The sequence below is a fragment of the Gallinula chloropus genome, assembly GCF_964237585.1.
Source record: "Gallinula chloropus genome assembly, chromosome: 8".
Taxonomy (NCBI): Eukaryota; Metazoa; Chordata; class Aves; order Gruiformes; family Rallidae; genus Gallinula; species Gallinula chloropus.
In genome coordinates, this window is record NC_140093.1 from 7108784 (window position 1) to 7133772 (window position 24989).

The 24989-nt window shown below is 40.4% G+C and overlaps 1 protein-coding gene across 1 annotated transcript in view; it reads left to right on the forward strand.

Annotated features, from left to right (window-relative positions):
- Positions 1-1823: 1823 nt before the first annotated feature.
- RASA2 (RAS p21 protein activator 2) overlaps positions 1824-24989 on the forward strand; it is a gene marked incomplete at both ends in the record, with an annotated part of 46492 nt that continues 23326 nt past the window's right edge. The window contains 5 exons of the mRNA XM_084267661.1: positions 1824-1884; positions 8403-8508; positions 13415-13518; positions 14513-14607; positions 19911-19987. Of these exons, the coding sequence (XP_084123787.1) occupies positions 1824-1884; positions 8403-8508; positions 13415-13518; positions 14513-14607; positions 19911-19987 (443 nt within the window). The remainder of the gene's footprint in view (positions 1885-8402; positions 8509-13414; positions 13519-14512; positions 14608-19910; positions 19988-24989) is intronic.

Here is a 24989-nt window from a genome sequence, read left to right on the forward strand (position 1 = left end):
TCAGGAATGATGTAATGGCAAAAGTAAAAGTTGCATTGGTAATGTTGATAAGAGGTCTGTGCTTTGAAGGATGCTGATGCTAAGTTACACAGTAAACTCCAGCCCTGATGACTTCTGGGAGAGCGTGGAAAAGCTAGTTATACTAGCCAACCTTTAAAATGTTGCACGCTACAGTTTAAGCCTACATCTTCATTCTCAGACTCCTACCCTGCTACATTTCTCAGATCAAAGCTCTGACTGCTCAGTTCACCAGCCACCACCAGACAGGGTAGCTGACCTAAGTAGCCAACTGTAGATAATCAAATCTTCAATTTGTACTATAGAGGATCCTCATTTCTAACAGGGTAAAATTCGGTTTACTCAAACTTGTGTCTCTGTGCAGATCTGGGTTTTGCATGCATACAAGTACACCTGTTAATTGCTGTGATGAAGCAGCTTGTTCCCCACTGTTCCCCCTGCTCCCTACCTTTAAACACATGCCTGTCATACCCCAGCCACAATGGGGAGCACAGGGATGAGGAAGGAACGTCACCTCTCATGAATGAGCAGCATGGGAGAAGTTGTATGCAGGAAAAAGCCCCCCAGCAACACGAGACAGCAGCGCCTGACTGTTAGATTATATGGCTCGAGGCTATGTCTCAGTAATAATGCAAGATCTGTTCAGGGGAAATAAAAAAGGAGCACCACAGCAGAGGGCTGAGTTAGAGATAAATGACAGATGCTGGCCTGAAAATTTCCCACCTTCCCTTTGCTTTAATAGGACAGACTGAAGTGGTGTTTCTAGGTGTCAAGTGGAGAATACCAGTCCTCCACTGTGTTCTAACGCAGCTTTAGCCCACACTGCACTGCCTCTGGTTTGGGATGCGCCGGCCACTCAAGGCCTTTGCCAGACTGTGCCTGCAGGGCCCGCAGAGGCTGATGCAGCCCCGGAGCACACCCGGGGTGTCACCACAGCGGGCAGGCCCCTGCAGCTGGGTGCCTCATGCTGGCCTCAGAGGCCACCACTGAGGTGGGACTGGGCTGAGCTCCAGATGGAAGCAAGATCCCCATTTCGCATCAGGGCTCTTTACTCAAGAAACGCCAGCATAAAACACGATGTGAAGGCCCTTTTCTTTCTGGAGGGAGGCAGCCTGCTTCAGCTGTGCCAGCACCCCGTGCCGCGGAGCCCCGCTGGCTGTGGTCTGCCGGCAGCGCCGGGAGCTGAACCATTTCCTACTTGCTTCACGGCACTCCTTACGTGGCCGAACAGGCACACGTAAGCAAGCGACGGCAGAGAAGATTCCGCAGAAGGCACCACGTGCCTTTCCCAGCGAGGGGCACTCCGGATACCAGAAATCAGAGCCCCGTCGCTCGTTTCGGCCGCTCTGTGCCACGAACGCTGCAGCAGCAAAGACACACGCTCAACGTGCCTGGCAGGTCGCGCCCCTCTGCCCCTGTCAGAGGCACGCGAAGGAACGGCTGTCAGGCAAAGCTGCGGAAGCAGCCGATACCCCCAGGCACCGGCGAAGCGCAAACAGGACGCGAGGCCCCCTCGGGTCCGAGCCCGCCACCGGGAATCGCCAGAGCCGAGCCTGTGCGCGCTGGGCGCCACCGCCGCGACCGCAGGGAGGGCGGCACCGCCGCGCAAGGGCCTGCTGGGAGGCGGGCTCTATCGCGCATGCGCCCCGCTGCCCCTCGCCCCGCTTCGGTCTCTGGTGCCCCCCGAGGGCGGTGGCTAGCGTGGGGCGGAGCGGGGCGGCTCGCGGGTGTGTGGCGGGGCCGGGCCGCTCCTCTCCCTTCCCCCCCGTGTCCCGCTGCAGTGCGCAGGCGGCGGTGCTGGCGCGATGGCGGCCGGGGATGGCGGCGACGAAGTGCGGGTGCTGCAGAACCTCCGGGGGAAGATCTGTAAGTGCGGCGCTGAGGCCGGAGCGGGTTGTGGTGGGGCTGGGCTGGGCACGCGCCCGGGGCTGCCGCGCTCAGGTGCTCCTTCCCGCCCCGGCTCCACAGCGCGGGCCGCCGTCACCCCCTTTCCCAGAGCGGGCGCTCGCCGTTCGCGCGGCGGTGGTCGAGGCGGTGGGGCGCTGAGGGGACGGCGGCTCCTCACGGCGAGCAGAGCCCCGCCGAGGGGACACACACACACACACGGGACGGACGGCGGGGGGCCGCGGGGGCCCGGACCGCGCCGGGGCGGCGCCGGGAAGGGGCTTTGTGGCGGGCGCGGCCGGCACGTGCTGGCGGGGGCGGGCGGGGCTGGGCCGGGGTCTGCGCGGCCCCGGCGCCGGGCGGGGGAGGCCGGGATGCGGCGGGGCCGCTGGAGCCCCGGAGCGGCTGGGAAGCATCCGTTGCTCCGAGGTTTTCCTTGAGTCAGCGGGCGAGCAGAAATGCCCCCTCCCGCCCGGACCTCCTCGGGCATCGGAGTCTGTTTGTTAAGAGAAATTGCGAAATTATTGATGTGCAGGAAGTTGGTGGTGGAGGGCTCTTCTGGAAACGGTCATTAATGCTTCTGTTTCTTTGTGCGGCCTGTGCGCCAGCGGGAGGGAGGCAGGGAGAGGGGCCGGCGACTTTATTTTGGTGGTTAGGAAGCGCTGACTAAAAATACCTATACGTTCAGTAACGTGGGAAACTGAAGGATGAGCTGGGGAGGAGGGGCCGGGGGAAAGGAAAGCAGATAGCGTGGTGCGGCTCGGAGGACTTCAAAGCGAGTAAGAGAAACAGGATGTGCAGTGGCTTCCTGGTGGGGTATCAAAACGCATTCATACCATTCAGATGCAACCCATTTATTTCCTTTCTCACGCAGCCCATCGGCGTTTTTCAGAATGAAGCTGAACGCGTTGAGCTGGGCATGGCACTGGGACCGAGAGCCAGTTGTGAAAAGCTTTTGAAGGGTTAGGGGCCGGTAGAGGACTGGAGTTGTGTTTGCTTAGATACTGCCATGCGGTACAGACTTGCATATGTCTTTGGTAAATAGAAGATTGGGCAGTGGAAAAGGAGATGGAGTGAAGTACAGTTGGAGGTGCTCCGGCTCCCGTGTTGGTGGCAGAGAGCAATTGCCTGTTGAGTAGACAAGGCTGAACACATGGTTACCAAGCTCGTACGTTGTTAGCAGTCATCACAGTAATAATACAGGGCAGCTAGCCTTTTTTAAAGAAAACACTGTTAGCTTCGTGGCCAGGGCATTAATTACTGAAGCCGACTGACTTACTGACACCTTTCTGCTTCTTGACTTTTATCATAAGGTTGTTGTCAACCCAGGACAGCACAGCGTTCAAGGAGCTTTACCTTTTGTGATACTTGAACATGATAAAAGTTTTCCATGAAGCATTAAAAGACGAAACCTAAAATGTGTCTTCTTGAGACTAGTTTTATTGTCCTGTTTCTGTGCTCTGGATCGAGCCTACGGATGTACAGTAACTTGTAATGTTCAGTTACCTGGCAAAAGTAAAGGTAAATGGAGGTTTATGACCTGCTTCCTAGAGAATACACAAGCAGTTGGTCGCCAAAGATGGGCCTGTAAGAACCGTAGGACATCCTTTGGAAATGAGTGGAAGTAATTGGTTGCAACAGTGTGAAAACTGCTTTGTAAACCTACTTGTTTCTTCTAATGAAACAAAAACACTGTTAAAAAACCCCCAATGAGTTAAGTATGCTGTGGAAGCTTGTGAACACTCAAACCCCTAGATGCTCTTTTCGCTTCTTTGTATGGCACATACCAGCAAGAACTGAAAATAGAGACGGTATTTTACTAATGTGGTTTTTAGGGGAAAACTCCTTTGAATGAACAATAATAAACAAATGTAATATAATCCCTCTTGATCTGGCGGGATTAACAGTGGCAGACCTCACTTTAGAAAGTTGATGTTAGTAGTCTGTAAGGATTCCTTGTGACACGTTTCTTAGAAGTGGAATACGTTCTGGTTCCTAAGTTTTGTTTGTGTTTAAAACTCCTGACTCATTTTGTATGTGTTGCATGAGAGAGCGTGGTAGTTTTAATGAGGTAATGTCAGTTCTGTGTAATCCTGCACGTATAGAAAACACCATCTGCAGTAAGCTCTGATTTATACCGTTGTTCTACAGTGCACAAATAGATGGTAAAACCTAAGGTTAGTGATGTTATACAAATTATCATAACAAAACTAAGGCATATATTTAAAGGTGGCTTAAGTAGATGCTATGTACCAAGCAGTGAAAAAATGGAGTAGGAACACATTTGCTGGTGCTTTCTCTGTTTTGCAGCCAGGCTCCTGCCTGCAGTTTTGAAGTTAAGAGGCAAGATAAACTGGTCTTACTAGTTTAAGACCCCATAATATTTTTTGAAAATGTGGTATTGCACTTCAGCAGGCTTCCACCAGAAATCCACTCAACATCTGTCTATTCTTGATGATGACTCTTTTGTATTGGTGCCTCTATTTTATGTGTTGTAGCTTTACAAAGGTACATGGGTATCGTGTAGGTTTATGTGTATCTCATACCATAATATGATTTTCTTGTTTTCATTTTATGATGTGCAGTTGTACATTTTTAGGTAGTAAAGGACTTCAGTTACTTGGAAACTTTTTTGTTTTCTTTTTTTTTTTTTTGAGGTATTTTGGTCTTTGTGTGTATGTGTGTACTTAAACCTGTCTTCATGAAGTACTTGGAAAATAGCTCTGTTGTCTCCCAGAGCTTCTGTGACAAAATTCAGCATGCTGCTTTTTCAAACTTTTTGGATCGAATTGTTAATTCTGTGTAGTTATCTCAGATTATGCTGCACTCTAGGAGTGGATTTTGTTGTGCTGTGTACTAAGTTTAGTTCTGTGAAGTAAAGACTTAAGAGATTGTGTGTATAAATGTCTTCTAAATGTCTTTGTTCTGTATCCCCATCTGAGGGTGTACACTAATTGTGCACTTTAACTTGACAGATGATACTGTGAATAGCATTTATCTCTCCTCCTGCTGTTGCTTTGTTTCTGATGCTCTGTTAACAGTGAACAAGCTTTAACTTCATGTTTTCATGTCGTGTCTACACTTAACAAATGATGTGGAGACAAAGGAGTGTGACAGGACTGTTGTATTTGGTAGGTTGCTCAGTTGCTGTTACTACAAACTCGTAACATTAAAGTAATGTGGAGGTTTGAATTTACTAAATGTTGTACACCCAAATTACTATTGCTCTAACACTTGAGGTTTTATTAGCATTTCAGCTTTTCCCTTTTGTTTAGATTTGGCCTGATTTTATTTAAAGTGAGAGTTTACTAAATATTTCTTTTAAAAGCCAAATGAATGTGCATAACTGCGCAAAGCGTGGGGTCGTTGGAGCTTTTGAAAATAATTCTTGTTATTTTTTGCTGTTTCCCAAATGAGCTGAGTGACAATGAAAAGAAGTTAGTTCATTTAGAAGTCAGGTAACTAATTGCAATTGTGAACTTGGCTCTTTTCAGAATAAAATGTTGGTGTTTGCTATTACAGTGATGTATTTCACGGTTTCACTATTGAATTAGGCTACCGAATGTGTCGTAGGGAGAATAATTCCTGTTTTAAGTTAGTCTGGTGAATGAAACTGATGGATTGATACGGTCAGTACAAAATAAATCTGTTACTGCTGCGGGCAGGTTCATCGCTTGGATGTTGTACTGTTTGAACTGCAAGTTGCAGCATCACTCTCTCTAGCTTTGAAAGAACTGTGGTGAAGAAGCTTGAAATACGGTTCTACGGTTAGATCTAAAATTGTTTTAGTTTCTCTCTTCTCCCCAAAACAACTTTATTTGGAGTTTCTGACTAACCTTTTCTACTATCTACGCTTTCTAACCAAACATACATTTCCTCAATACACTTCTCTCACTTCTTACCTTTTTTCTGTTGCCTCTTTTGAACGGTGAAGCATGTGCAGTCCTTGGGTTTCAGAACACACCGAAAATCTAAACGTTCAAGCAGATATCTGGTGGTGTTCATACTTTATTTTTATTCAACTGTTTCAGCCCTAGGTTTTTGAGGAGAAAGTAAGACTTGGCGTGAGCAGTCAAAGACTTTGTCGGGTTTTTTTAAAAGAAAGTAAGTTTCTTGGAATAGTGGAACTACTGTCTGGCTGAAAAGTCTTCCACAATCACAGGTATTAAGGTGTTGGGAAAGATGTGAAATGGCATGCTTTGTACTTCACATGACAAGTGTGCTGATGTTATTTTAAACTCAGAACTGAGAATCACCACCCGCCTGCCCTCCCCAAACCTCAGTAAATTTGTCCATGCCTTAAAGCTAAAATGGGTTATAAACCAGAGGTTTTTATCTCATTATAAAATAAAAGCTTCTATTTCTCCTGTTCCCTTGGGTAGAAAGTTTCTTTTAATAATAAAAGTGTGCAGCATGGTAGACTTAAGTCGTGAATTGTGTAGAAATATTTCATTTTTACTCTTCAGAAAGCACGATACTAATTTTATTTCAAAATCCACTGTAGAGTGCTTTTACAGTACTGATTTAAGTAATGTTATATTTTAACTATCCTGTAAAAATAGGATGTGGAAGCTACAGAGTATTAACTAAAAAAAGGTTCTTGTTAGGAACAAAACTGGCACATACAGTTCATGTCTATTAATTATAAGCTACAGTATGAGAAGCTTTCTGGGGATTGCTACGTTCTTTCATTAATTTATTTTTGTGTTTTCTTTCATGTGTTTCATGAAAAAAAATTTTTTTAAAAAAACCCAACCCTATTCTTTCATGCTTTTCTTGTGGATTTTGTTTGTTTGTTTTATTTTTCTTTCCCTGCAATGTCTCACTTAAGGGTAATTTTGAGTTGAGTCTCTTTTTGGAGTCTAATGGCATTAAAAATAGGTTCTGTTCATGTGTCTCAATCTGTCAACATTAAGTGTGGTGTTCAAAAGTAGTAAGTATACTTCCTCCTATCCCACACCCTCACTGATGCTTCTGAGAGCACAGCTTTTAACTGTGGAAGTTATTTAAGTGTCTGTTCATGCTTTCTACCAGCCTGTGTATCCCTGACTTGGGAAGCATCAGTCTGCCCCTGTTAACCTCCAGCCTTCTTTGCTCAGGTGGGGTTGTGGTGGCCTTGCCAGTGCCAGGCATTACTTAACTTCCGAGACTGTAATAATCTGTTTTAACACACACACACACACACAAAAGGGGGGAGAGGTAGGAAGAAAGAGAGGGAGTAAACAAAATTCTGATTTTACATCTTAACAGAGTAGCCCACAGAGCTTGCTCCACCGTGCCTCATACCTGCGGTTTGTTAACAAAGGAACATACTCCTATGTATGACACTCCAGCTCTAAGTTACTAAAACTCAGTGGTATGATGTCTGTTTTCATCGGATTGTCTTTTAATACCTTACATAAAGTTCAGATAATGTTTTTCTGTATTTAATTGGGAGAGGTGTTTCCAGTGGTAGTGAGGATAAACACCCCTGTCAAAGGTTAAGGCCTAATGCAGAACACAATTCTGGTCGCTTGTATTTAGGATAACCAAGTGGAACAGGGGCAGGGTGGCTAGGTACCAGTTTGGTACTCTCTCTTACGAGAGGCTCCTGAGAGGCTTGTCTTGTTTCTTTTAGCAGAATAAAAGGTGAAAAGGGTCTGTTTGCTGTGTTCAAAGACACTCAGAGGTGAAGGAAGCATGGGGGGGTATGGGGAGGAGGGGAACTGTTTAAGCTGAAGGACAGCGTTCCCTTAAATAAATATAGATCTGTATGGCATTCAGATTTTGGAAGAGCTTTCCTGTTTGAGCACTGGGAGCTTGTTGTAGCTATGACTGCTTAAAGTAACCATTTCTGAAAAGGGCTGCCTGTGATATTGCAACGACCTAAACTCGACACCCAGCAAATCTTTGTCTTCCTGTGTTGACAGTCATCCTGTCTCATTAGAAAATTTCTTTTCTCCTTGGTTCTTACCCATGTTGTATTTAGTCAGTAAGTGGGGGGTTCCGCCCCCCTTCTCCTAGACCAGACAATTAGGGAAAAAACGAGGCAGTACTCATAGTTGAACCTTTGAAAATATATCAGTCAACATAAAATCAGCTGTTCATTGTGGAAAATGAAAGAAAGATTAATCAGCTTCCTTTAGTCAAAATAATTGCAGAGAAAATACCAAGTGAACAATAGCTCAGACAGATCATGTCTTGGTCTTATGACCTAATGCCGTATCACCTCAGGCTGCAAGCTTCTGGGATTTAGCAAGCTGCACAGGGTCACTCGAGCCCAGGATGAGCCCTCTCAAGGGAAAGTGCAGGTGCTGGAGGAAGTGGTGCTCATGAGTCAGTGCTGTCATCCTCCTCTGGACTCTCATACGACCTGAAGCTGGATGTAGCAATTTCTGTGTACTATTGGGTATTACAAGTTAAAACTGAGTAGAGCAGTAAATTTTGGATACATGGCACAACTGTGCCTAATATGTTGTGGTTTCTCTCCTGTCGATACTTACAGTTCTTCTCATTTACAGATGATGCCAAACACCTAGTACCCAACAAAATGAGAGACTTTTTCTGTACCATAAACTTGGACCAAGAAGAAGTTTTTCGTACGCAGGTAGTTGAAAAATCTTCAAGGTAAGCTTGATTTCCACATGAAGGTGATAAGCAAGACTGCTTGAGTTCAGCATATAACCGAGATGTGTGTCAATGCGCCTGTGCTTTGGCTTACGAGCTGACTTGTGGAGGCTGCTCAGAAGTGTTACAGCAACGTGTAAATCAGGAGAGCAGTTGAAAGTAGACAGAATGAAGGCTTGTGAGTAGAACAGTGCTTCTAAAATAGAGCGTGCTAAACCATACCTCCCTGTTACTTTATTATGTTCCGTTGGGCAGCGTAACATTCTCTTGCTGATACTGATAATCTTGCTGATACTGCTCTTCATGTCATTTCCTACTTCTGACATGCAGTTGGTCTGTATTGGTGGAATTGTGCTTTTAGCGTCTGTCTTGTAAAACCTGTTTATAGAGTGAAGAAATGGGAACTTTTCCATGTGTAAGGATTTTGTGTGCTGTGGGGTGTCCCCATGAATAGGCCTCATTCTCTCCTGAAATTCTTGCTTTGGGAAGTAGAACCTGTACTGACACAGCTGTAGGTTCTGCTGCGGTTTGAGAGTCTTAAAGCAATCAAAGTTGTCATAACAGAGCTGCAGTAGTGTGGGCACTTTTATGTCTCAGAACTCTTTAAGGTCACTGATGACCTGTACTGAAGGGTTGCTGCAGCTGCATTGTTCAGAATGTCTGAGTGATAGTTTGTTATCTGGAGGAGCTATTAATTCTTTCTTGTAAAACCCAGAAAGTCTGTTCAAACTCCTGAAAACTTCCCTCCTCTTGTTTCCGGTGGTTTTATTAGTGTTTGTTCTTTGAGATGTCTCTCTAGATGTTTCCAGGTGAGGAACAGCATACTGCTCATATGGCAAATTTAAATAGGGAATTTTCCCTTTTCAAACCATTTTAAAACCACCTTATGCTTCTGCATGAAAAGCAAACTCTGCATATGTGCAGTCAGGAACAGATATTTTGCTCATCTTCCTGATAGGTAACTGCTATAGTCAGATCCAGAAATTTTTCAGAATTTAACTGGCTGCAGTTGAGATGGATTATCAACAACTCAATTGAGTAGTCCTTTGGAGAAGAACATTAGGGACTGTACTGATAAAGCAGAAACTTAAAATGTCCCTCAAATAGGCAGTAGTTTGATGGGTAAAGAGGAACTCAACACATGCTTATGAATGAGGCCTGTTCCATTTAATGCTTATGCAGACATTTAAATTATAGTCCACTTAAGAATTATTAAATTTACATACTTCAATCACCTGATAATAAAAGAACTGCATAAAATACATTGCCTTAGATCCATAAATTACTTTTTTTAAAGTAATAGTGAAGAGTTAACTGAAACTTGATTAAAAAAACCCAGCACCATTAGTACCTTACAGGGGAAAGGAAGAAAAATCTCATCAGAACAAAACAACAACTTGGGGCATCTTAAGTAACACACACCAGCACCTCCTCCCCCTCAAATTGAGGATTTTTCTGGTTATATGAAATGAATATTTCTAGATTGAAAACTTTTATCAGGAGTTAGATGTTGGTGTTCTGAGTCACTCTTTGCCCATAGGTGCCCTTCTGTCTCCACTGACTCCATGGGGAACTCTGCTTTATGGCTGTGTTAAGTTAGATTCGGAGCACAAGTAGTGTTCCATACAAGCTGATGAAGTGTGATCAAGTAAGTCATCCTCCATTAGCCATGACCAGAGTTGGATACTTAGACTTGATCGCTGGTGTGTATGCTGTTATGAAGGCTGACACTTGTTACAGAAACTTTAATTATACCACCCTGTTGCTTATTACTAAGCTAGAATACCGTACTAACCTAGAGGTACTGGCAGGGAAGATGAAAGGTCTTGTCTCTTACTAGTCTGAAAACTTTTTAAGTTGCTCTTCAGTAGTGTGTAGTGCAGGATAATTTTATTCATAAATATAACTTTGAATTTAATTGTTCTGTTTTATATCATTTGCTTGCTTTTTCTTACACATGTAATTCTGTCTGTTTTTGTCACTGTATTCTGGGTTGCAAGTTCATACAGGCTGTAATCTGATCTGTGTTCTATGAATATCCGCTAGTTAAATGCCTGCGGAAGTAATTATCACTGGAAGGAAAAGGATCTTTGACTACAGTGATTGAAAACTAATAAATAAAACATATTTTTTTAAATGTGCAAATAGGTTTGGGCTTCCACAAGCACTGGGACTGTTGTTAGAGTACAGATGTGAAACAAATGACTTTTCAAAGTTAGGAAAACATCAGCTAATGCTGAAGTGAAAGGGTATTTTGGCTAATGGCTCAGGAAATATTTCCTGATGCAGTGTGGGTTCTGGTGAAAGATACCCTCCACCACCACCTTGGAAAGAACATCCATGAGCCTCTTCAGATCTCTGTGGTCAAATATGAGGAGTTAGGATGGGGAGGGTTTGTGGTGCATTTTTTAACGTAGACCAAATTCAGTTTATTTTTTTTCAAACTGATCTATGTATGAATGCAAGGTTAGGGGTAGGTTATAGCAAAAAATTAATTCTCTTGTTGCTTTTACTTGCTTTTTATCACATCAGATCTAGGGGCATTGGTTGGTTTCCATCATAAAACTGCCAGTTCACTGTAACAAGGGAAGAGCAAAGGAGTCACACATTTAATCTCCTGTATTACTTTAATCCAGTGCTTCCTGTATGACAGTCTGGTCTTCCTTTGAATTAGCACTGTCTTCTCATTTTGTATCCGTCAGTCTTTAAAGTTCTTGCATCAAAGTCACAAATGAGAGTATTAAACTGACTGAATCCCTGAGGAACAGGTTTAGTAAGTTCTCCATTTTAATTATTCTCATTGGTATAACCTATTGTACCCCTTCAGCCAGTTCTGTATCTACCTAAGAATTTATTTACTAATCCTTTGTATTCTCCACCTTAAATTTTCTCTCTGTGCCTCATGCTTGGCTAAAGAATAATCAACTGATTCATAAGGCAGTGGTGTTAATCTAGGTAAGGAAAAATGTATCGACACGAGTGAAACAATGCATTGCCTTCTATTTATGCTTATAGTATTGTTCTGCTTTTTCTTGTCAAATCACAGACCTCGTGTAATGTTTGTCAAAATAACGACTGTTATACACCTGTGTAATTATGTAATACATTTCTTTGTGATTAAGTAGCTGGTGATGCTGGACCATGCACAGGGAATCACCGTTAAACTTGCTATGGGGTCTAAACAGCTCAAGATCAACAGTTAAGTACAGAAAGATAATTTCAGTTCAACAGCAGCAGAGAGGCAGATAAGCCTTAACAATTAGATGTCCTTTCTCTGCTCTGGATTCAAAGGAATATGATGGAAATACCTTCGTATTGGTTCCAGCTAGTTCACCCGCTCTTTGCTCTTGCAGCTGTTATATCTCTCTGTTTGTACTGGTGCAAATACTATTTGTGTAGCTATTAGGGGAACCATAGCATGGAATTGACCCAAGTTTGACATAAGCCTTTGTTTCATATGTTTTTTTGGTCTGAGTTACTGTGTCAACAAAATTAAAATGAGCAGCCACGGTGATAATTTAGGCTGCTTAAGGCTGCACTGCTGCTAAAGGTAATGCTCGTGAATTTATACCCTTAGTGGTGGGGCTGACAAGAGCCCAGCCCTTGAAATCAAAGCTGAATTTGTTGGCTTTGAAATTTGGTGGAAAAAAGGTGAGAAGCTGAAAAACCACACATACATTTTCCAACTGAGAATTCTTAAATTATTAGTCTAATGCAAAGGCTAGTGCTGATTTGTCTGCCTGTGATAACAGATCTGCGTTCGAACAAAGGGAACATTTTCATTTGTGAAATTTACTCATAATGAATTTCTGCAGTTCAAGATCTTGTTACTAAAAATCAGTTCTAGAGATTTGGAATGGTAGATTTTTTCACTGGTGGATTTTTCCCTACTTTAAGTTAGTTACTAGCTCTTCTCTTATTTTTAACTTATTTAATGAACCTTCGTCCTTTAAGCACTTGGTGGGTTTTTTGTGTCTGTAAGTTTTTGAAGGATAGAGAGTAGGCATGATATGATATTCTTTGTGGTATGGTTTTTGGTAGGTAATGCTATGAACTGATAGCTGCAAACAGCTTATTTATATTAGTTTATTAAACTAATACAGCAATACAGTGTCAGAAAGGTACTTTCCCTTGGGAACAAACCCGAAACAAACCACCTGGGTTTGGTGTAACTCATCACAGTCCTTTTCTGTAGAAAGAAAGCAGAGGCTAAAATTGGTTTAGTGAAGCTACACGCCTTTCCCTGGTAAAGTTAGTATGTTGTAATTGAAAATATATTTTAAGTCTGTAGGAATCCTCTAGTTCCACAATAGCAGAGTGAGATTTTTGTGGATGCCCTCGATTTCCAGAACTTACAGCTTGCAGTGACACGAACAACACTGTAGGGCTTTAACATGCAGGAGAACGTGCATTTGAGATGAACATTTCTCTTTTTCACTGTTCTGCTTCATAGTTGCTAATGCTTACGACTTTTCTTTACGCATCTGAATCTTTGAGCATCAAACTTGACACAGTAGTTTGAGCTAAACAAATGCTGTCAGTGAAGCAATTGATAAATTGTATTTTAATGCCATTTAATCATGTACTTAATGAGAAGACAGCAACATCAAACTTGCAAGAGTCTCAGGAAGTAATTTGGAGTGGGGAGAGCACCAACTAGAAAAAGGAGGTTGCTGAGGGCACAACAGTTTTGTATGAGCTCTGATTTTTTTTTTCTTTTTCTGAATATACATAAGTAATTTTCAAAGTTTTAACTTGCAGTGTTGCTGAGTCTTGTAATGAAACGGTTGTGGGTGGGTTTGATAAAGTGTAGTGCAAAAGGCCACAGTAAAAATGTAGTGGTTTAGTGTTGGTCTTGTGTATGAAGTACAAAAAGTGATTTTCTATTTTACCTTTGTCTTTGCAGCCCTTATTTTGGGGAAGAGTTTTACTTTGAGATTCCAAGAACATTCCAGTGGCTGTCCTTCTACATCTTTGATAAAAGTGTTTTACAAAAAGACTTGCGCATAGGTAAGGGCTGGGATACTCTGTATCATGCGTGGTTACTTCCAGTGTTGTTACCTGTAGTATTCAGGATACAGTTACAGATCTGATGCGTTTTTTAAAACAGTGTGTAGTGCACTGAAACAATGTTTCTTTAAAGTTTGAAAAGCAGGGATCTGCTCCCTTGCTTTATGTTATTACACTAGAATACGTTTATTTTGTAGGCTACTAAGACATTTTATACCCTTACAGTGTCATTACAGTGTAAATACTTTTTAAAAATTTTTCTTCACAGTTTCATTGGAATAATTTAGTAATTGTCAATATTTGTAGGTCTTTAAAGAATGAATTGTGGAATAATAACTGCAATTGTGAAATAATTCTTAACTATATACATGTTTTTTTTCAGTGTCAGTGTAACCTGTAACTTAGTGACTTAAAAAAATCCTGCAAAATGCTTTATGTAGCCTAGGTGAAAAATTACAGGATGTAGATTTCCTCATCCCCCAATGGCTCTATTGTAGCTGCTAGTTGGATATAGTTGCTATAAAGTCCTAACAATCTGCTGTGGAGGAAAGCTTCACATTACTTGAATTGAGGAAGGAAATGATTTGCACCAGGATGCCAGATAATTTGGTATAATAAGAGCTTTCCAAACAGCAATCAGAAGTGTAAAAGGCATCTACCTTCAGTTCCTTCAACACTGTTACTGTTCTCTCAAATCTTTATTATGTTATTTCCAGCTACAAGTATGTTCTTTATTTTACCTAATCTTGTAATTAGTGATATCCAGGTAAGATTTTGTAATTTACTTAATTTAGCTTTATACATGTAAAGCTGATTTTCTGATTTACTTATACTTCATGTTCTTTGTTTCCATAAGCTTTTCATAAGCATCAGGAGCTCAAAAAATTCTAAAAGATAATTTAAACAAAAATGAAGCCTAAAATCTATTTAAATACTTGTTCTGTTTGGATGAAAGTGATATTTATGATTACCTCTTCCTGCCCCTACCCCCCAGGAAAGGTGTCAATCAAGAAAGAAGATTTATGCAACTACACAGGAACAGAGAACTGGTTTATGCTTCAACCTGTTGATTCTAATTCGGAAGTTCAGGTAACACACTAAATTGCACATTTAGGTTTTTTTTTTTTTTAAATTTAAACATAGATAAATGGATGTAACTGTACAAGTTTATATTGAGCTGTGGTAGATAGAGGTTACCGTTGGTCTAATTCTTGTGAGACAGCTGTGGCTTTAAGCTTGACTAGAGAATAATGCATATTCTACATTTCTAAAATCACTGCATTGTTCCTCCTGATACTTATAACTGGCAGAAGACTTGAAGCAACTCTTTGGGAAATGTCTTAACAATATTTTGATTTATAAAATCGTTGGTGCAAAGGAGCTATGTATGATTTGGGAAAAAAAATAATCTTTTTTTTTAGTCAGTTTTGGTGTTATCCGACTGATTATGTGACATAAAATGGTTAAAGTTTCCAGCACAGGAGGTACTTGTGCTGTTCTTTTTGTATTTTGAAATACTTTCTGCATTCAGTATCAAATAACTTACACTTCAGGGTTGTATTTTGGTCTGTGGTTCAAGTTCTTTTGACAAGATGGTGCTAGTAATACTTAGAAATGAGATGACTCTAGAAGTTGTAGCTAGTCTGTCTTTGGTTTGAAGAAGAAAACAGTATTCCTTAGAATGTCTTAGTCGTGTTGCTGTGATAACCAATTTATGATATTTTAATACTTTTCTTAAAAGTCTTGGTCCTGGCAGTGTGTTTGTATTTTTCTAGTAATTTGGAAACCCTTCTGGGTAGGGGGAATCCTGCCTGTGAATGTGCACAGAATCCTCAAAAAACCCCAGGTTGTTTTCCAGGGTCAATCACCAATGAGTTGTTAGTTTAGCTTGCAGCTGTTGGATATATAGGAGGGCATGTGGCTGCTTTACATGAAGACAGATTTTCAAAACATCTGAATACAAATTTATTTATCCGTTGGAAAGGAGCCCTTGTTCAGTTAGAATATAATAGAATAGCTGGAAGGGACCTACAAATCTAGTCCAACTGCAGGTTGTCTCCTTACTCAGTTTCTTCCATCTAATCACGGAGTGTTCTGGGAAGTCCTTTCCAAATATAAACTAAAATGCAGTATCTGCCTCAAGTTAAATATTGTCTTGCTTGCTATGTTTTTTATCAGTCATAAAAGTGTATTGAATTAAGTACTACTTTTTGTTATAATACTATACAAGTAAAATGAAAAATCAATTATGGTGTTCCATTAATAGAATGTAGCAATTTCTTAAACATTGGAAATAAAAAATTTAATTTTCCGTGGCTTTGTAGCTCACAGTGGAATGTGAATCTAGTGAAGGATGACCTTTTCTGCTATGTGCTATTCATGTTAATCTTTCCTTGAGTTAGAGCTTTTAGGTAGGTTTCTCCTCTGTCCTGCTATTTTTCCCCCTTTGTATTTGTAAGAGCAGAGCTGAGACCAGTTCCCATCTGCCAAACTTGGCTGAAATGTTGTTGGTTCGGATGTGGCATGCCATACTGCAGTGTATTCCTAGGAGATCCCCAAGATTACTGGGGGGACATGGCAGAAAATAGTAGGCTTTCCCATAGTGTGTGTGCAGGAAAAAATGCAGTAATCTTTCTAAAGGTGGGTAACAGTTTGGAGAAAAAAATATGTTTTCAGATGTGCTCTTCTCCTTATGGCATCATACATGCAGTTGACTTCTTTTTTCCTCTGGTTCCCTTCCTGGGAGTGGCCTCCAGAATGCATGATGGGTGTAAGACAACAGGATGACTTAGAAATATTTTGTGTTCCTTGACTGTGTGCAGGACATGCTGCAGTTTATCTGGTTTTGATACAGGCCAACTTTGGTATCGTGAGCAGCCTGTATATCCGGGATGTTGGTGGTGGAGGTGCAGGTTGAACGTTGTGGTGTACAGCTTGTAAATGTAAAGAATCCATACTGAGTCACAAGTGCTTGGGCACTAGCTGTCATCTTCTTTACAGTCTTCAAGCATATCTTGAATTTCTTTACAGTTCATCAGTTCTGTAAGTCTGTATGGGAAGTTCTCAGCTTACTGACATTTACTTACTGGCATTTTCCAGAAAGGCTTAAAAGTATATTAAATTTAACATTTTGTCTTTCCTGGAATTACAAAGATTAGAACTTTTTGATTCCTACAGAACTGAATTGAGAAGGTGAGGAAATAAAAAAAACCAAACTAGTGATTTTCTAAAACCACCTTAAGTGTTATAAATGTGGGACCTCTCTAGGATCATCACAATCCACTCCTAATGCAGAAGCTGTAGACTTTTCCTCTTGTATTCTGGTTCCACAGCTCTGTACTTACACAGGTAATCTGAAATGGGAGCGATTGCAAGTTAAGTAGAATAAAAGCATCGTGTGCTTGAGTTGATATAAGTTCTTGGTGATGAGTATTTCCTTTAAAGTGTGTATGAGAGGAGAGTGTCCTCTCCCCAGCCATTGAAAGTGTATAATAAGTACTTCAATTTTTTTTTAGAAAGCATCTGCTCTGTGTTTTGATCTTAGCTGGTTATTTAGTTTGTTTTGCTGCTGCTGACAGGATTATGAGTGGATATTCATCTTACTTTCTTAAAACATTTTCCTTTGTACGCTTACTATTGGAAAGTATACACGAAAGTAGAAATACTAAGTACATTCCATACACTGCAAGGACTTTACAAAGATGGTTCTGAGTGGATTATCTGTCTCTTTTTAGGTTTGTTTCTGGTGTTTGGGTTTTTTCAGTTGTTTTTTTTATCCAAGTTCTCTAACTTTTGGCTAGGAATTTTTTTTTTCTTCTGCTTAGATGTTGACATAGTACGTGTGGTATAGATTATCTTTCTTACTCTTACCAATTCAGTACTTCAGTTGTGATATTTGTTCCATTTGGTTGGGGGAAGTAGAGGTAAGAGGATGGAGACTTCAAGAGAAATATTATTTAGAGTTTCTGACATTGAGGGAGGAACTGGAAAATAACTGTTAGCATTTCTAATGCTGTCTAAACCCTATCACCACCCTCAGTAACTTTCCCAAGTGTAGACTATGCTTCAGATGAAAGACTATGTACCTCCTCCTCTTGAATTTCAAGGAGGAAAGTGGCAATGATCAAAATACTGGGGGGGGGGGGAGGAACAATCCACTCTAAACACAGTGTTAAAACGTAATAGCAATTCTAAAATCAAAACTGTTTAGCTAAATTGGTTTTGTAACTCTGAAGGTTAGATTGGCGACTTAGAAACTCCATGTGTAGCTCCTGCCCGTGGCAGGTGAGTGTGAGGTGTGTGTGGAAGTAGGTGATCTTTAAGGACCCTTCCAACCCAAACTGTTCTACATGGATCTTGGCAATGTAATTAACAGTTCCATCTTCCCCTAGTCAGTATTTGAAAATTATTTGTTAACCCATTTGTAAAACTAAAATGGTACCTTACCTGTCTGTGAACAACCCTGACATCTACAGATAAAAAGTGTATTCACATAAAGTAGACTGCTTAGTTAGTTATTGTGCAAGAATGGCTGATTTCTCTTTCCATTTTGATCTAAAACCAGTCTGTACAACTGTGTTTAGAAGCTGGTTGCATATTATATCAAAACTTCTGATACAGATCTGCAGATCAGCCAGTTTAGGAAACTGTCACGCTGCTCTCCACACACAAGACAACAGAAATGTACCCAAAACTCCTTTGTGTCAGGAAAATGTTTAGACCTATGTGACTGTGGCCATCATGGTACTGAGTTTTGAACAAACATCTGTAGGTAGTTCTCAGCAGTAGCAAGCTTTATATTTTGCTCCTACTGATCAGTGCAGAATACAATGATTTTAATTTTTTTTAAAGCAAAAGGAAGATATTTAGGCCATTCATAAGGTCTGTTTACTAAAACTAGTTAAATTCAGCTATTACAAATACCAGTAATGTTCTTTTTTCACTAAAAACCTTTGCTTTGTAAGGCAGCTGGCATGCTTCTTAGTATCCTGTTTTCATCCTCTAAATCTATTTTTGTCATTGAGTTTCTTTGCTTGACAAATATTTTCTTAATGTATCTGTGTTCCAATGCATGTAGTAACAGAATGCAAAACACTTGGCAAACATCCCAAAATAGTTATGTTTAAAACTTCCTTATAAAAGAAACTTCACTTCTCCTCCCATGTGACACGCAGAGAGAGAAACACAGCCCTTGCCCCAGGGGATTTACAATAAAAACATTTCAGTTTGATGTCAAAACATAAGTGCTTTAGAAATGTGTGCAAGGTCAGCTAAGGGTTTTACTTGCATTTCAGCACTGTACAGGAAAACTATAGGTTGGATTAGAGCTTGCTTCCTTTGCCACACTTTAAAATAACCTTTCAGGTCCCTCCTCTGAGGATCAGAATCATGGACAGAGCAGTGTCGTCTGATGATCCCTTTAGCAAACGGACAAATGGCAAGAATACTGAAGAGGATATGGTTTAGGTGAAAGACTGTGCTAGTGTCTGGTTATCTTGGATGTGGAAGCTGTGTATGATTAGCCATGCACTAGAAGGAATAGCATTGTTCAGGCAGTAGATGCTTGGAACGAGGGTATAGTAACAAATTTTGGTTATCCTAAAGAAGTTGCCTGTCATGGATTAGAGGCTTTGAAGCCTTGTGTGGAGAGGGTAGAGTAGACTGGTCCTCCTGAGTTCTGAAGTTAATCAACGTCATGTTTTTTCATTTATGGATTCTTTTTCTTAATACATCCTGCTGTCTCAGAAAAAGGGGAAGAAACCAGGCCTAGCAGCTACTGTCACCTTTTCCTCTCCTTTGGTTGTATTTACTGTTTCTTGTGTACATCAGCAGACTTCATGAGATAGATGAAAGATGCACTGGGATACATAATAAATTTCTAAATGTTCTTCAGTCTGGTGGGATCGACAAGATTTAATATCCAGTTGTGAAATCTTACCAGTTATGGCTACTGCATTCTAGTCTACTTTTCTAAATATACCTAACTGCCAGTCATGTTAGAACTTCGTGCTGAAATGCTCAGAAATTCACTGTTTGCTTGTTTGAGAGATCATCCCGTGCTTAGGATAAAAAAGCCGAGAGGAACTTTTGCTCCTGGTACTTCCTCATGCTCAAAGAAATACTTTGTGTGTTTTACATCTGTTGTGGCTGGACCAATACATGTGCTGGCTGCAGTTGAGGATAATGCTTCTCTTTATTATTGTCTCTCCAAGTTCAAATGCATTCATCATACCTATTTACATGCTTTAGAATACATATTTACTTGAGGTGGATATATTGAAATTATCTTAAATAGCTTCTACCTGTAAACTATATTATAGTTCTAATAGACTTACTTTCAAAATAAAAGCTTTAAAAACTATTTGTGTTTCTCTCTTGTTTTTTTTTTTCAGGGCAAAGTTCACCTTGAATTGAAACTGAATGAACTGATAACCGATAATGGATCTGTGTGCCAGCAACTAGTAGTACAGTAAGAAAATACATTAATTCTTGAATATGTAGTTGTTTGAGCATGACGTGATTTGTCTCTCAGTACTGAAAGTCTGCACATCCTGGTACCGATGTAACTTTCCTCAGAGCCTACCTTGCTGAGTGCTCACTTCTATTAGTAGTACTCAGCATGGTTGAGTGTATCATTAGTTCAGTGTCTTATAATTCCACCTGAATTGAGTTTGGTGAGAAAGCTAGGAATGGCCATTGTGGCTGACAGCCAGAACTTGCGGTGTTACTTCTACTGATGGAGTTCAGCTGCTGGTGGTGTTGGGAACACTGTTAGACTTAGTGTGGTTTGGTATGTGAAAATCCACTTTTTAGTTCAGAATTACTTTTCTGTGGTTAACCATGATAAGGAGTGCTTATAGAAAAACAAAGTACAGGAGTTGCCATTCTGGAGCAGCATATTGTTGCCGCATACCTGTAAAATTTCGTAGCAAAAACTTAAGAGTTTTCACTACCAAACTTAATTCTGACTCCAGAATGTAAAGTTTTGGTATATGTTATTTCAAAAAAGACTAATTTCACCAATATTAAAGAAAAAGCATGTAATGAGACATATTGGAAGATACTAACTAATCTGTACTCTTGTACTGTTACACTTAGAGCTATGTATAGCTTTAGGAGTGTGGCATTCTGTGGATGTTAGCCACAGAAGACCAAAATTCCACATGTACTGGTCATTCTGTTGCTTTTTATTTATTATTAAACAACCCAGCAACTGATAAGCAGCTAATGCATATACAGCTATTTGAAAATGTTTTGACACTTTCATAAGCAGTTTGTCTGATGAGGGTGTACTCGAAGATCATGGTCTCTCTAGAAACTAATCCTGTCCTTTATTTTGGAAGAAGTCTGGCAGCCTTTTGTGCTACTTGCCTCTGGGAGACTGTTGGCTTTCATTGAAGAGACTAGTGAAAACCAATGACTTGCAGACAGTGAGAGTGACAGCGTTCTCTTGTGACTTTTTATGCTCTGAGCATGAGTAAGGTTCAGGAACAAGGCAGTCTTACTGCAGTTTTTTGGTTTGGGTGCTTCAGAAAGAAAGGCAGGCTTTTCTGCACTTGTCTCCTACCAGGTTGTGGGATGGGCCATGTAAAGAAAAGGGTATGGACAAAGGGTTTATAAAGACTAAGATGAAAAAGTCAAAAGCTATTAAGATTCTTGAATTTTGCTTTCCAGTATTGTTTGTTAACTTAGTCAGAGAGAGGGGTTTTTTTTGGGGGTGTTTTTTTGATTTGTTTTTAATTTTGTCTGAGAGTTTTGTATGAAAGAATGGGTTGTATTGTGAAACTCTGAGGGGAGGAAATGGTGTGTGGTCTTCCGTTTGTCTCGTGTCTCAGTGACTTCATGTTCAGATCAGCTCCATGGAGCAGGGCAAGACTTTTACACTGTCAATCTTGCTAATATAATTTTCATTATGAAGTTTAAATTGCGTTTGTTCTGTCTTTTGTGAACCAGCTAAACCAAGATGAGTAGTTTAGTTGAAGCAAGGCCTCACAAAATAATCTCTTTGCTTTTCTGTTTGTTATTTGTATGAAAAGGGAACTAGTTCTGTGATAGAACTAAGCCAGTGAAACTGGTAATGTTTTAATGGCTTTTGAGGGCTGAGAATTCAGCTAAGATGTGGAAACTTGCTGTACATCAATGTGTATTTATAGCTTAAAGATAATTCTGGATGTGTCTCTGCTTGTGTAGTGGGTGGCAGCTTGGTTCATTGGGAGTACAGCTACATTTATTTTTGTATCTCACTTGCAGCAGGAGGCTGCTTATTCCCCCATAGATTATTCACCACAAAAAGCTGTCTGGACCTTTACGACTTTTATGTTTAACTCCCAACTTAACTCTCTGATGGATGTCATTGCTTAAATTTTCTTTTATATGTAACTTTGCATTTTAGTCTTAAATGATTTTTATTTTTAATACATGTTTGGATTTTTCATAGGATGAAGAAAAGTCGCTTTAGAAAGTTACTGTTGCAGATTGCAGTTTTGAGTAGGAAGTGGGTTACTCACTGTGCCCTCTCTTAGGATCTTTTTATGACGGAGATAAATGATCAAAAGGAAGCCAGGGTTCTCTCGTGGTTGCTGTGCTCACCCACTCACTGCCATGTGGGAGAGGATTGTGCGTTAAGCACTGCAGTATTACATCAGTACTTTTGTCTTCATCTGAGGTTATGAAATGCACAACAGTTCCTTAAACTACAAATGTTTAGTAGTATTTTATCACACACGCTGTTAGCCTTTAGATAATTGGATGTATAAGTAATATATTGTATGTAAGTGTGTTTTTTGGATGTACATATGAGACTGAAAAATAAATCTTGTACTGGATGTAGTATTACAGAAATGGATGTGAAGGCATTTTTGAAACCCTTTTGCTCTTAAAGCATAAGGAAATTAAGAATAAACATGTGAGATTCTTTACTAAAAAATTTACCTCTTTACAAGTCTGCTCATCTTGTAAATTTTGGAGGGTGATTGTTAAGTGATGCATTTATTGCTTGTTTTGTTAGTTACCAAGCCCTGAGAAGTGGTTATATTAGTAACACCTTTAAGAAAGCTGTAAGATAGGAAGTAGCAGAGCTGTGATTGAGTGTAAATAAATTTAAAAAAAGAAAAAAGGTCTATATTTCTGTCCCCATCTTTACGCTGTTCAACCTGTCCAAAACTGTATTGGCCAAAGGAAAAAAAAAAGGTAAAACTCATTCTTAAAATATGGGTTATAATAGTTGCCTTTAAGAGGCATGTTTTAATTCATGTCCAAAGTCACAGTGTGTCAGTGTAATGGAATAGGGAAGCATTAAAACCTTCACCAGCTAAATTTTTTGTAGGGTAAGAGAATTCTATGCACTCATGCTGGTTTCTGTGGATAGGTGAGTTTCTAATGGATTTTCACCACGCATTCCCTGAGAGTCCAGAAGTTTCTCAAAGATGAAAAATAATATCTGTAAAATAGTATCTGTAACTTTCACAAGATTAAAGACAGTGTGAAGTGCATAGACAGCAGCGAGTAATTAAAGGGTTTGTGATTCTGAGCATTATCTGGAATCTGCCGTTACCTTTTTGGTTTGTGGCTGGACCAAAGCAAAAAGATTAGACCTGAGTAGGGGATTCCTTCTTTCTGTGGACATGGTTTTGTGATGACCACTGAATTTAAAATTGAAGGTCATTTCATCAGGATCCATTATTATAAGTTCAGGGTTTGGACAACAGGGAGCTGCTGCTGATGTTACCCGCTTACAGCTAATGTGGGAGGGAGGAAGACTTCATTTCTCATGATAGTATGTATAGTAAACCCAACTTTTCAAACAAGAAGTTATTGGAAAAAGAACATGTCATTTTAGAAAGCTAACTGTTGAATATGATGAAGGTATGGTCAGTTATTGCATAACAAAAATTGCAATTCCTCATATTTCTTTCTTCTTGTCCTCTATCCCCCCACCCTTCTGGTTTTGTTTTTAATTTAGATCCCTGTTAGGGCTCTATTCCCCAACTTTTTGTAAGAGAAGTAGGCTTGGGGGAGGATAGGTAATAATGTATCACAAACTATGTTTGCATCAGCAAAGCTGTGAACTGCAGCCATAAAGCCCAGTTGCTTACTAAATCTGAAGTTTTCTAGCTTTGCTCATGTTGACAAAAAGTGGTCATGTGGAAGACAGGCCACAACTGATTGGCTGATCTGCTCTTACCTGATGTCATGGGAAGAAAAGGACAAAAAAGGCGGGGGGGGGGGGGGTGGATGGGGGACGGGGGAGCAGCTTATGTTTTCATAAGGTGATACTTTCAGAAGTCAGCTAGGGCCTCCAGGTTGTGTAAGCATGCTAAAACCATGATACTGAAATACATTTTTCACCGGAGAAAGTAAAATTAAGGTTTCTAATTGCTTATTTTATCAGTGAAGCCCTTATACTTTTTTGAAATACAAGCATAACATTAATGTTCCTTTCGTGAAGGCTATCTTAGAGCCAACTTTCAGTAGGCTAAGCCCTGGTTTTGTACATCATTTTTATATTTATTGGAAACTTTCCATTACATTTCATGCAGATACCCCCTCAGACCATTTCTGAATTAAGATTTTGTTTTCTTTCTGATTCTAGTTGTTTCCTTCTGTAATGTGTGAATGAGGAGGGGAAAAAGATAATGCAATAGATTAAGTGCTGACTCAGTGTGGGCTCTTTTTTTTTTCAAAACCACAAAGGCATGTAGAGTAGCACTTTTCAAAAACACATGCTTGCAGCTCTCTTTCCTGGGAGTCTGTAAAAACAAGTTTGTGTGACCATTGTTTGCCTATTTGCTGCTTCTAAAACGGATACTTGAACAGTTTCTTGCCAAATTAGGCTATTGGGTGGTAGTACTTGCCCACGTGACTTCAACTCTGAAAGAAGCAGTTGTATGTATTTACAATGCAAATACTTGAAAGCCCAGAAATGGCTTATTGCAGCTAGACTTCATCTTTCTTTGCTCTTTTCCAAATAAGATATACACGATAGTATCTTAAATTGACCTGTCAGATTGTTCCTGTCCTGTTTATCTGCTGAATGAAGTTGTCCTAGGGAACACAACCAAGCCAAATGGCTGCAGATACTTTGATTCTGCACTGAGAGGACTGTAGTTGATGTGAAGGGTGGAGGTAGAGCCCCATAGGCACTGAGTTGGTTGCGAGCTCTGTCTTTTTAAGCACTTATTTCCATCTTGTGAGCCGAATATACGCCAGTTGTATCTGAAAGGCGCGTATTTCCTGTATGAAACTCCTCTTGCAGAACGAACTGCTGAGATGTGAAGCAAGAATTCATGTTAACTGAAAAATCCCTTACGCTGTGTGTAGCTGATCAGTAGTTTGAGAAAAGAACAAAAGTCCTTCTGTTTAACTATTGCTTAGACTTTACGTAAAGATGTGGTAGTTTAAAATACAAAAGACTTTAAAGTTCCTGTCTGCTTCTTCAGACTCTGCATATTTATACCTTTGAATGAAAGCTG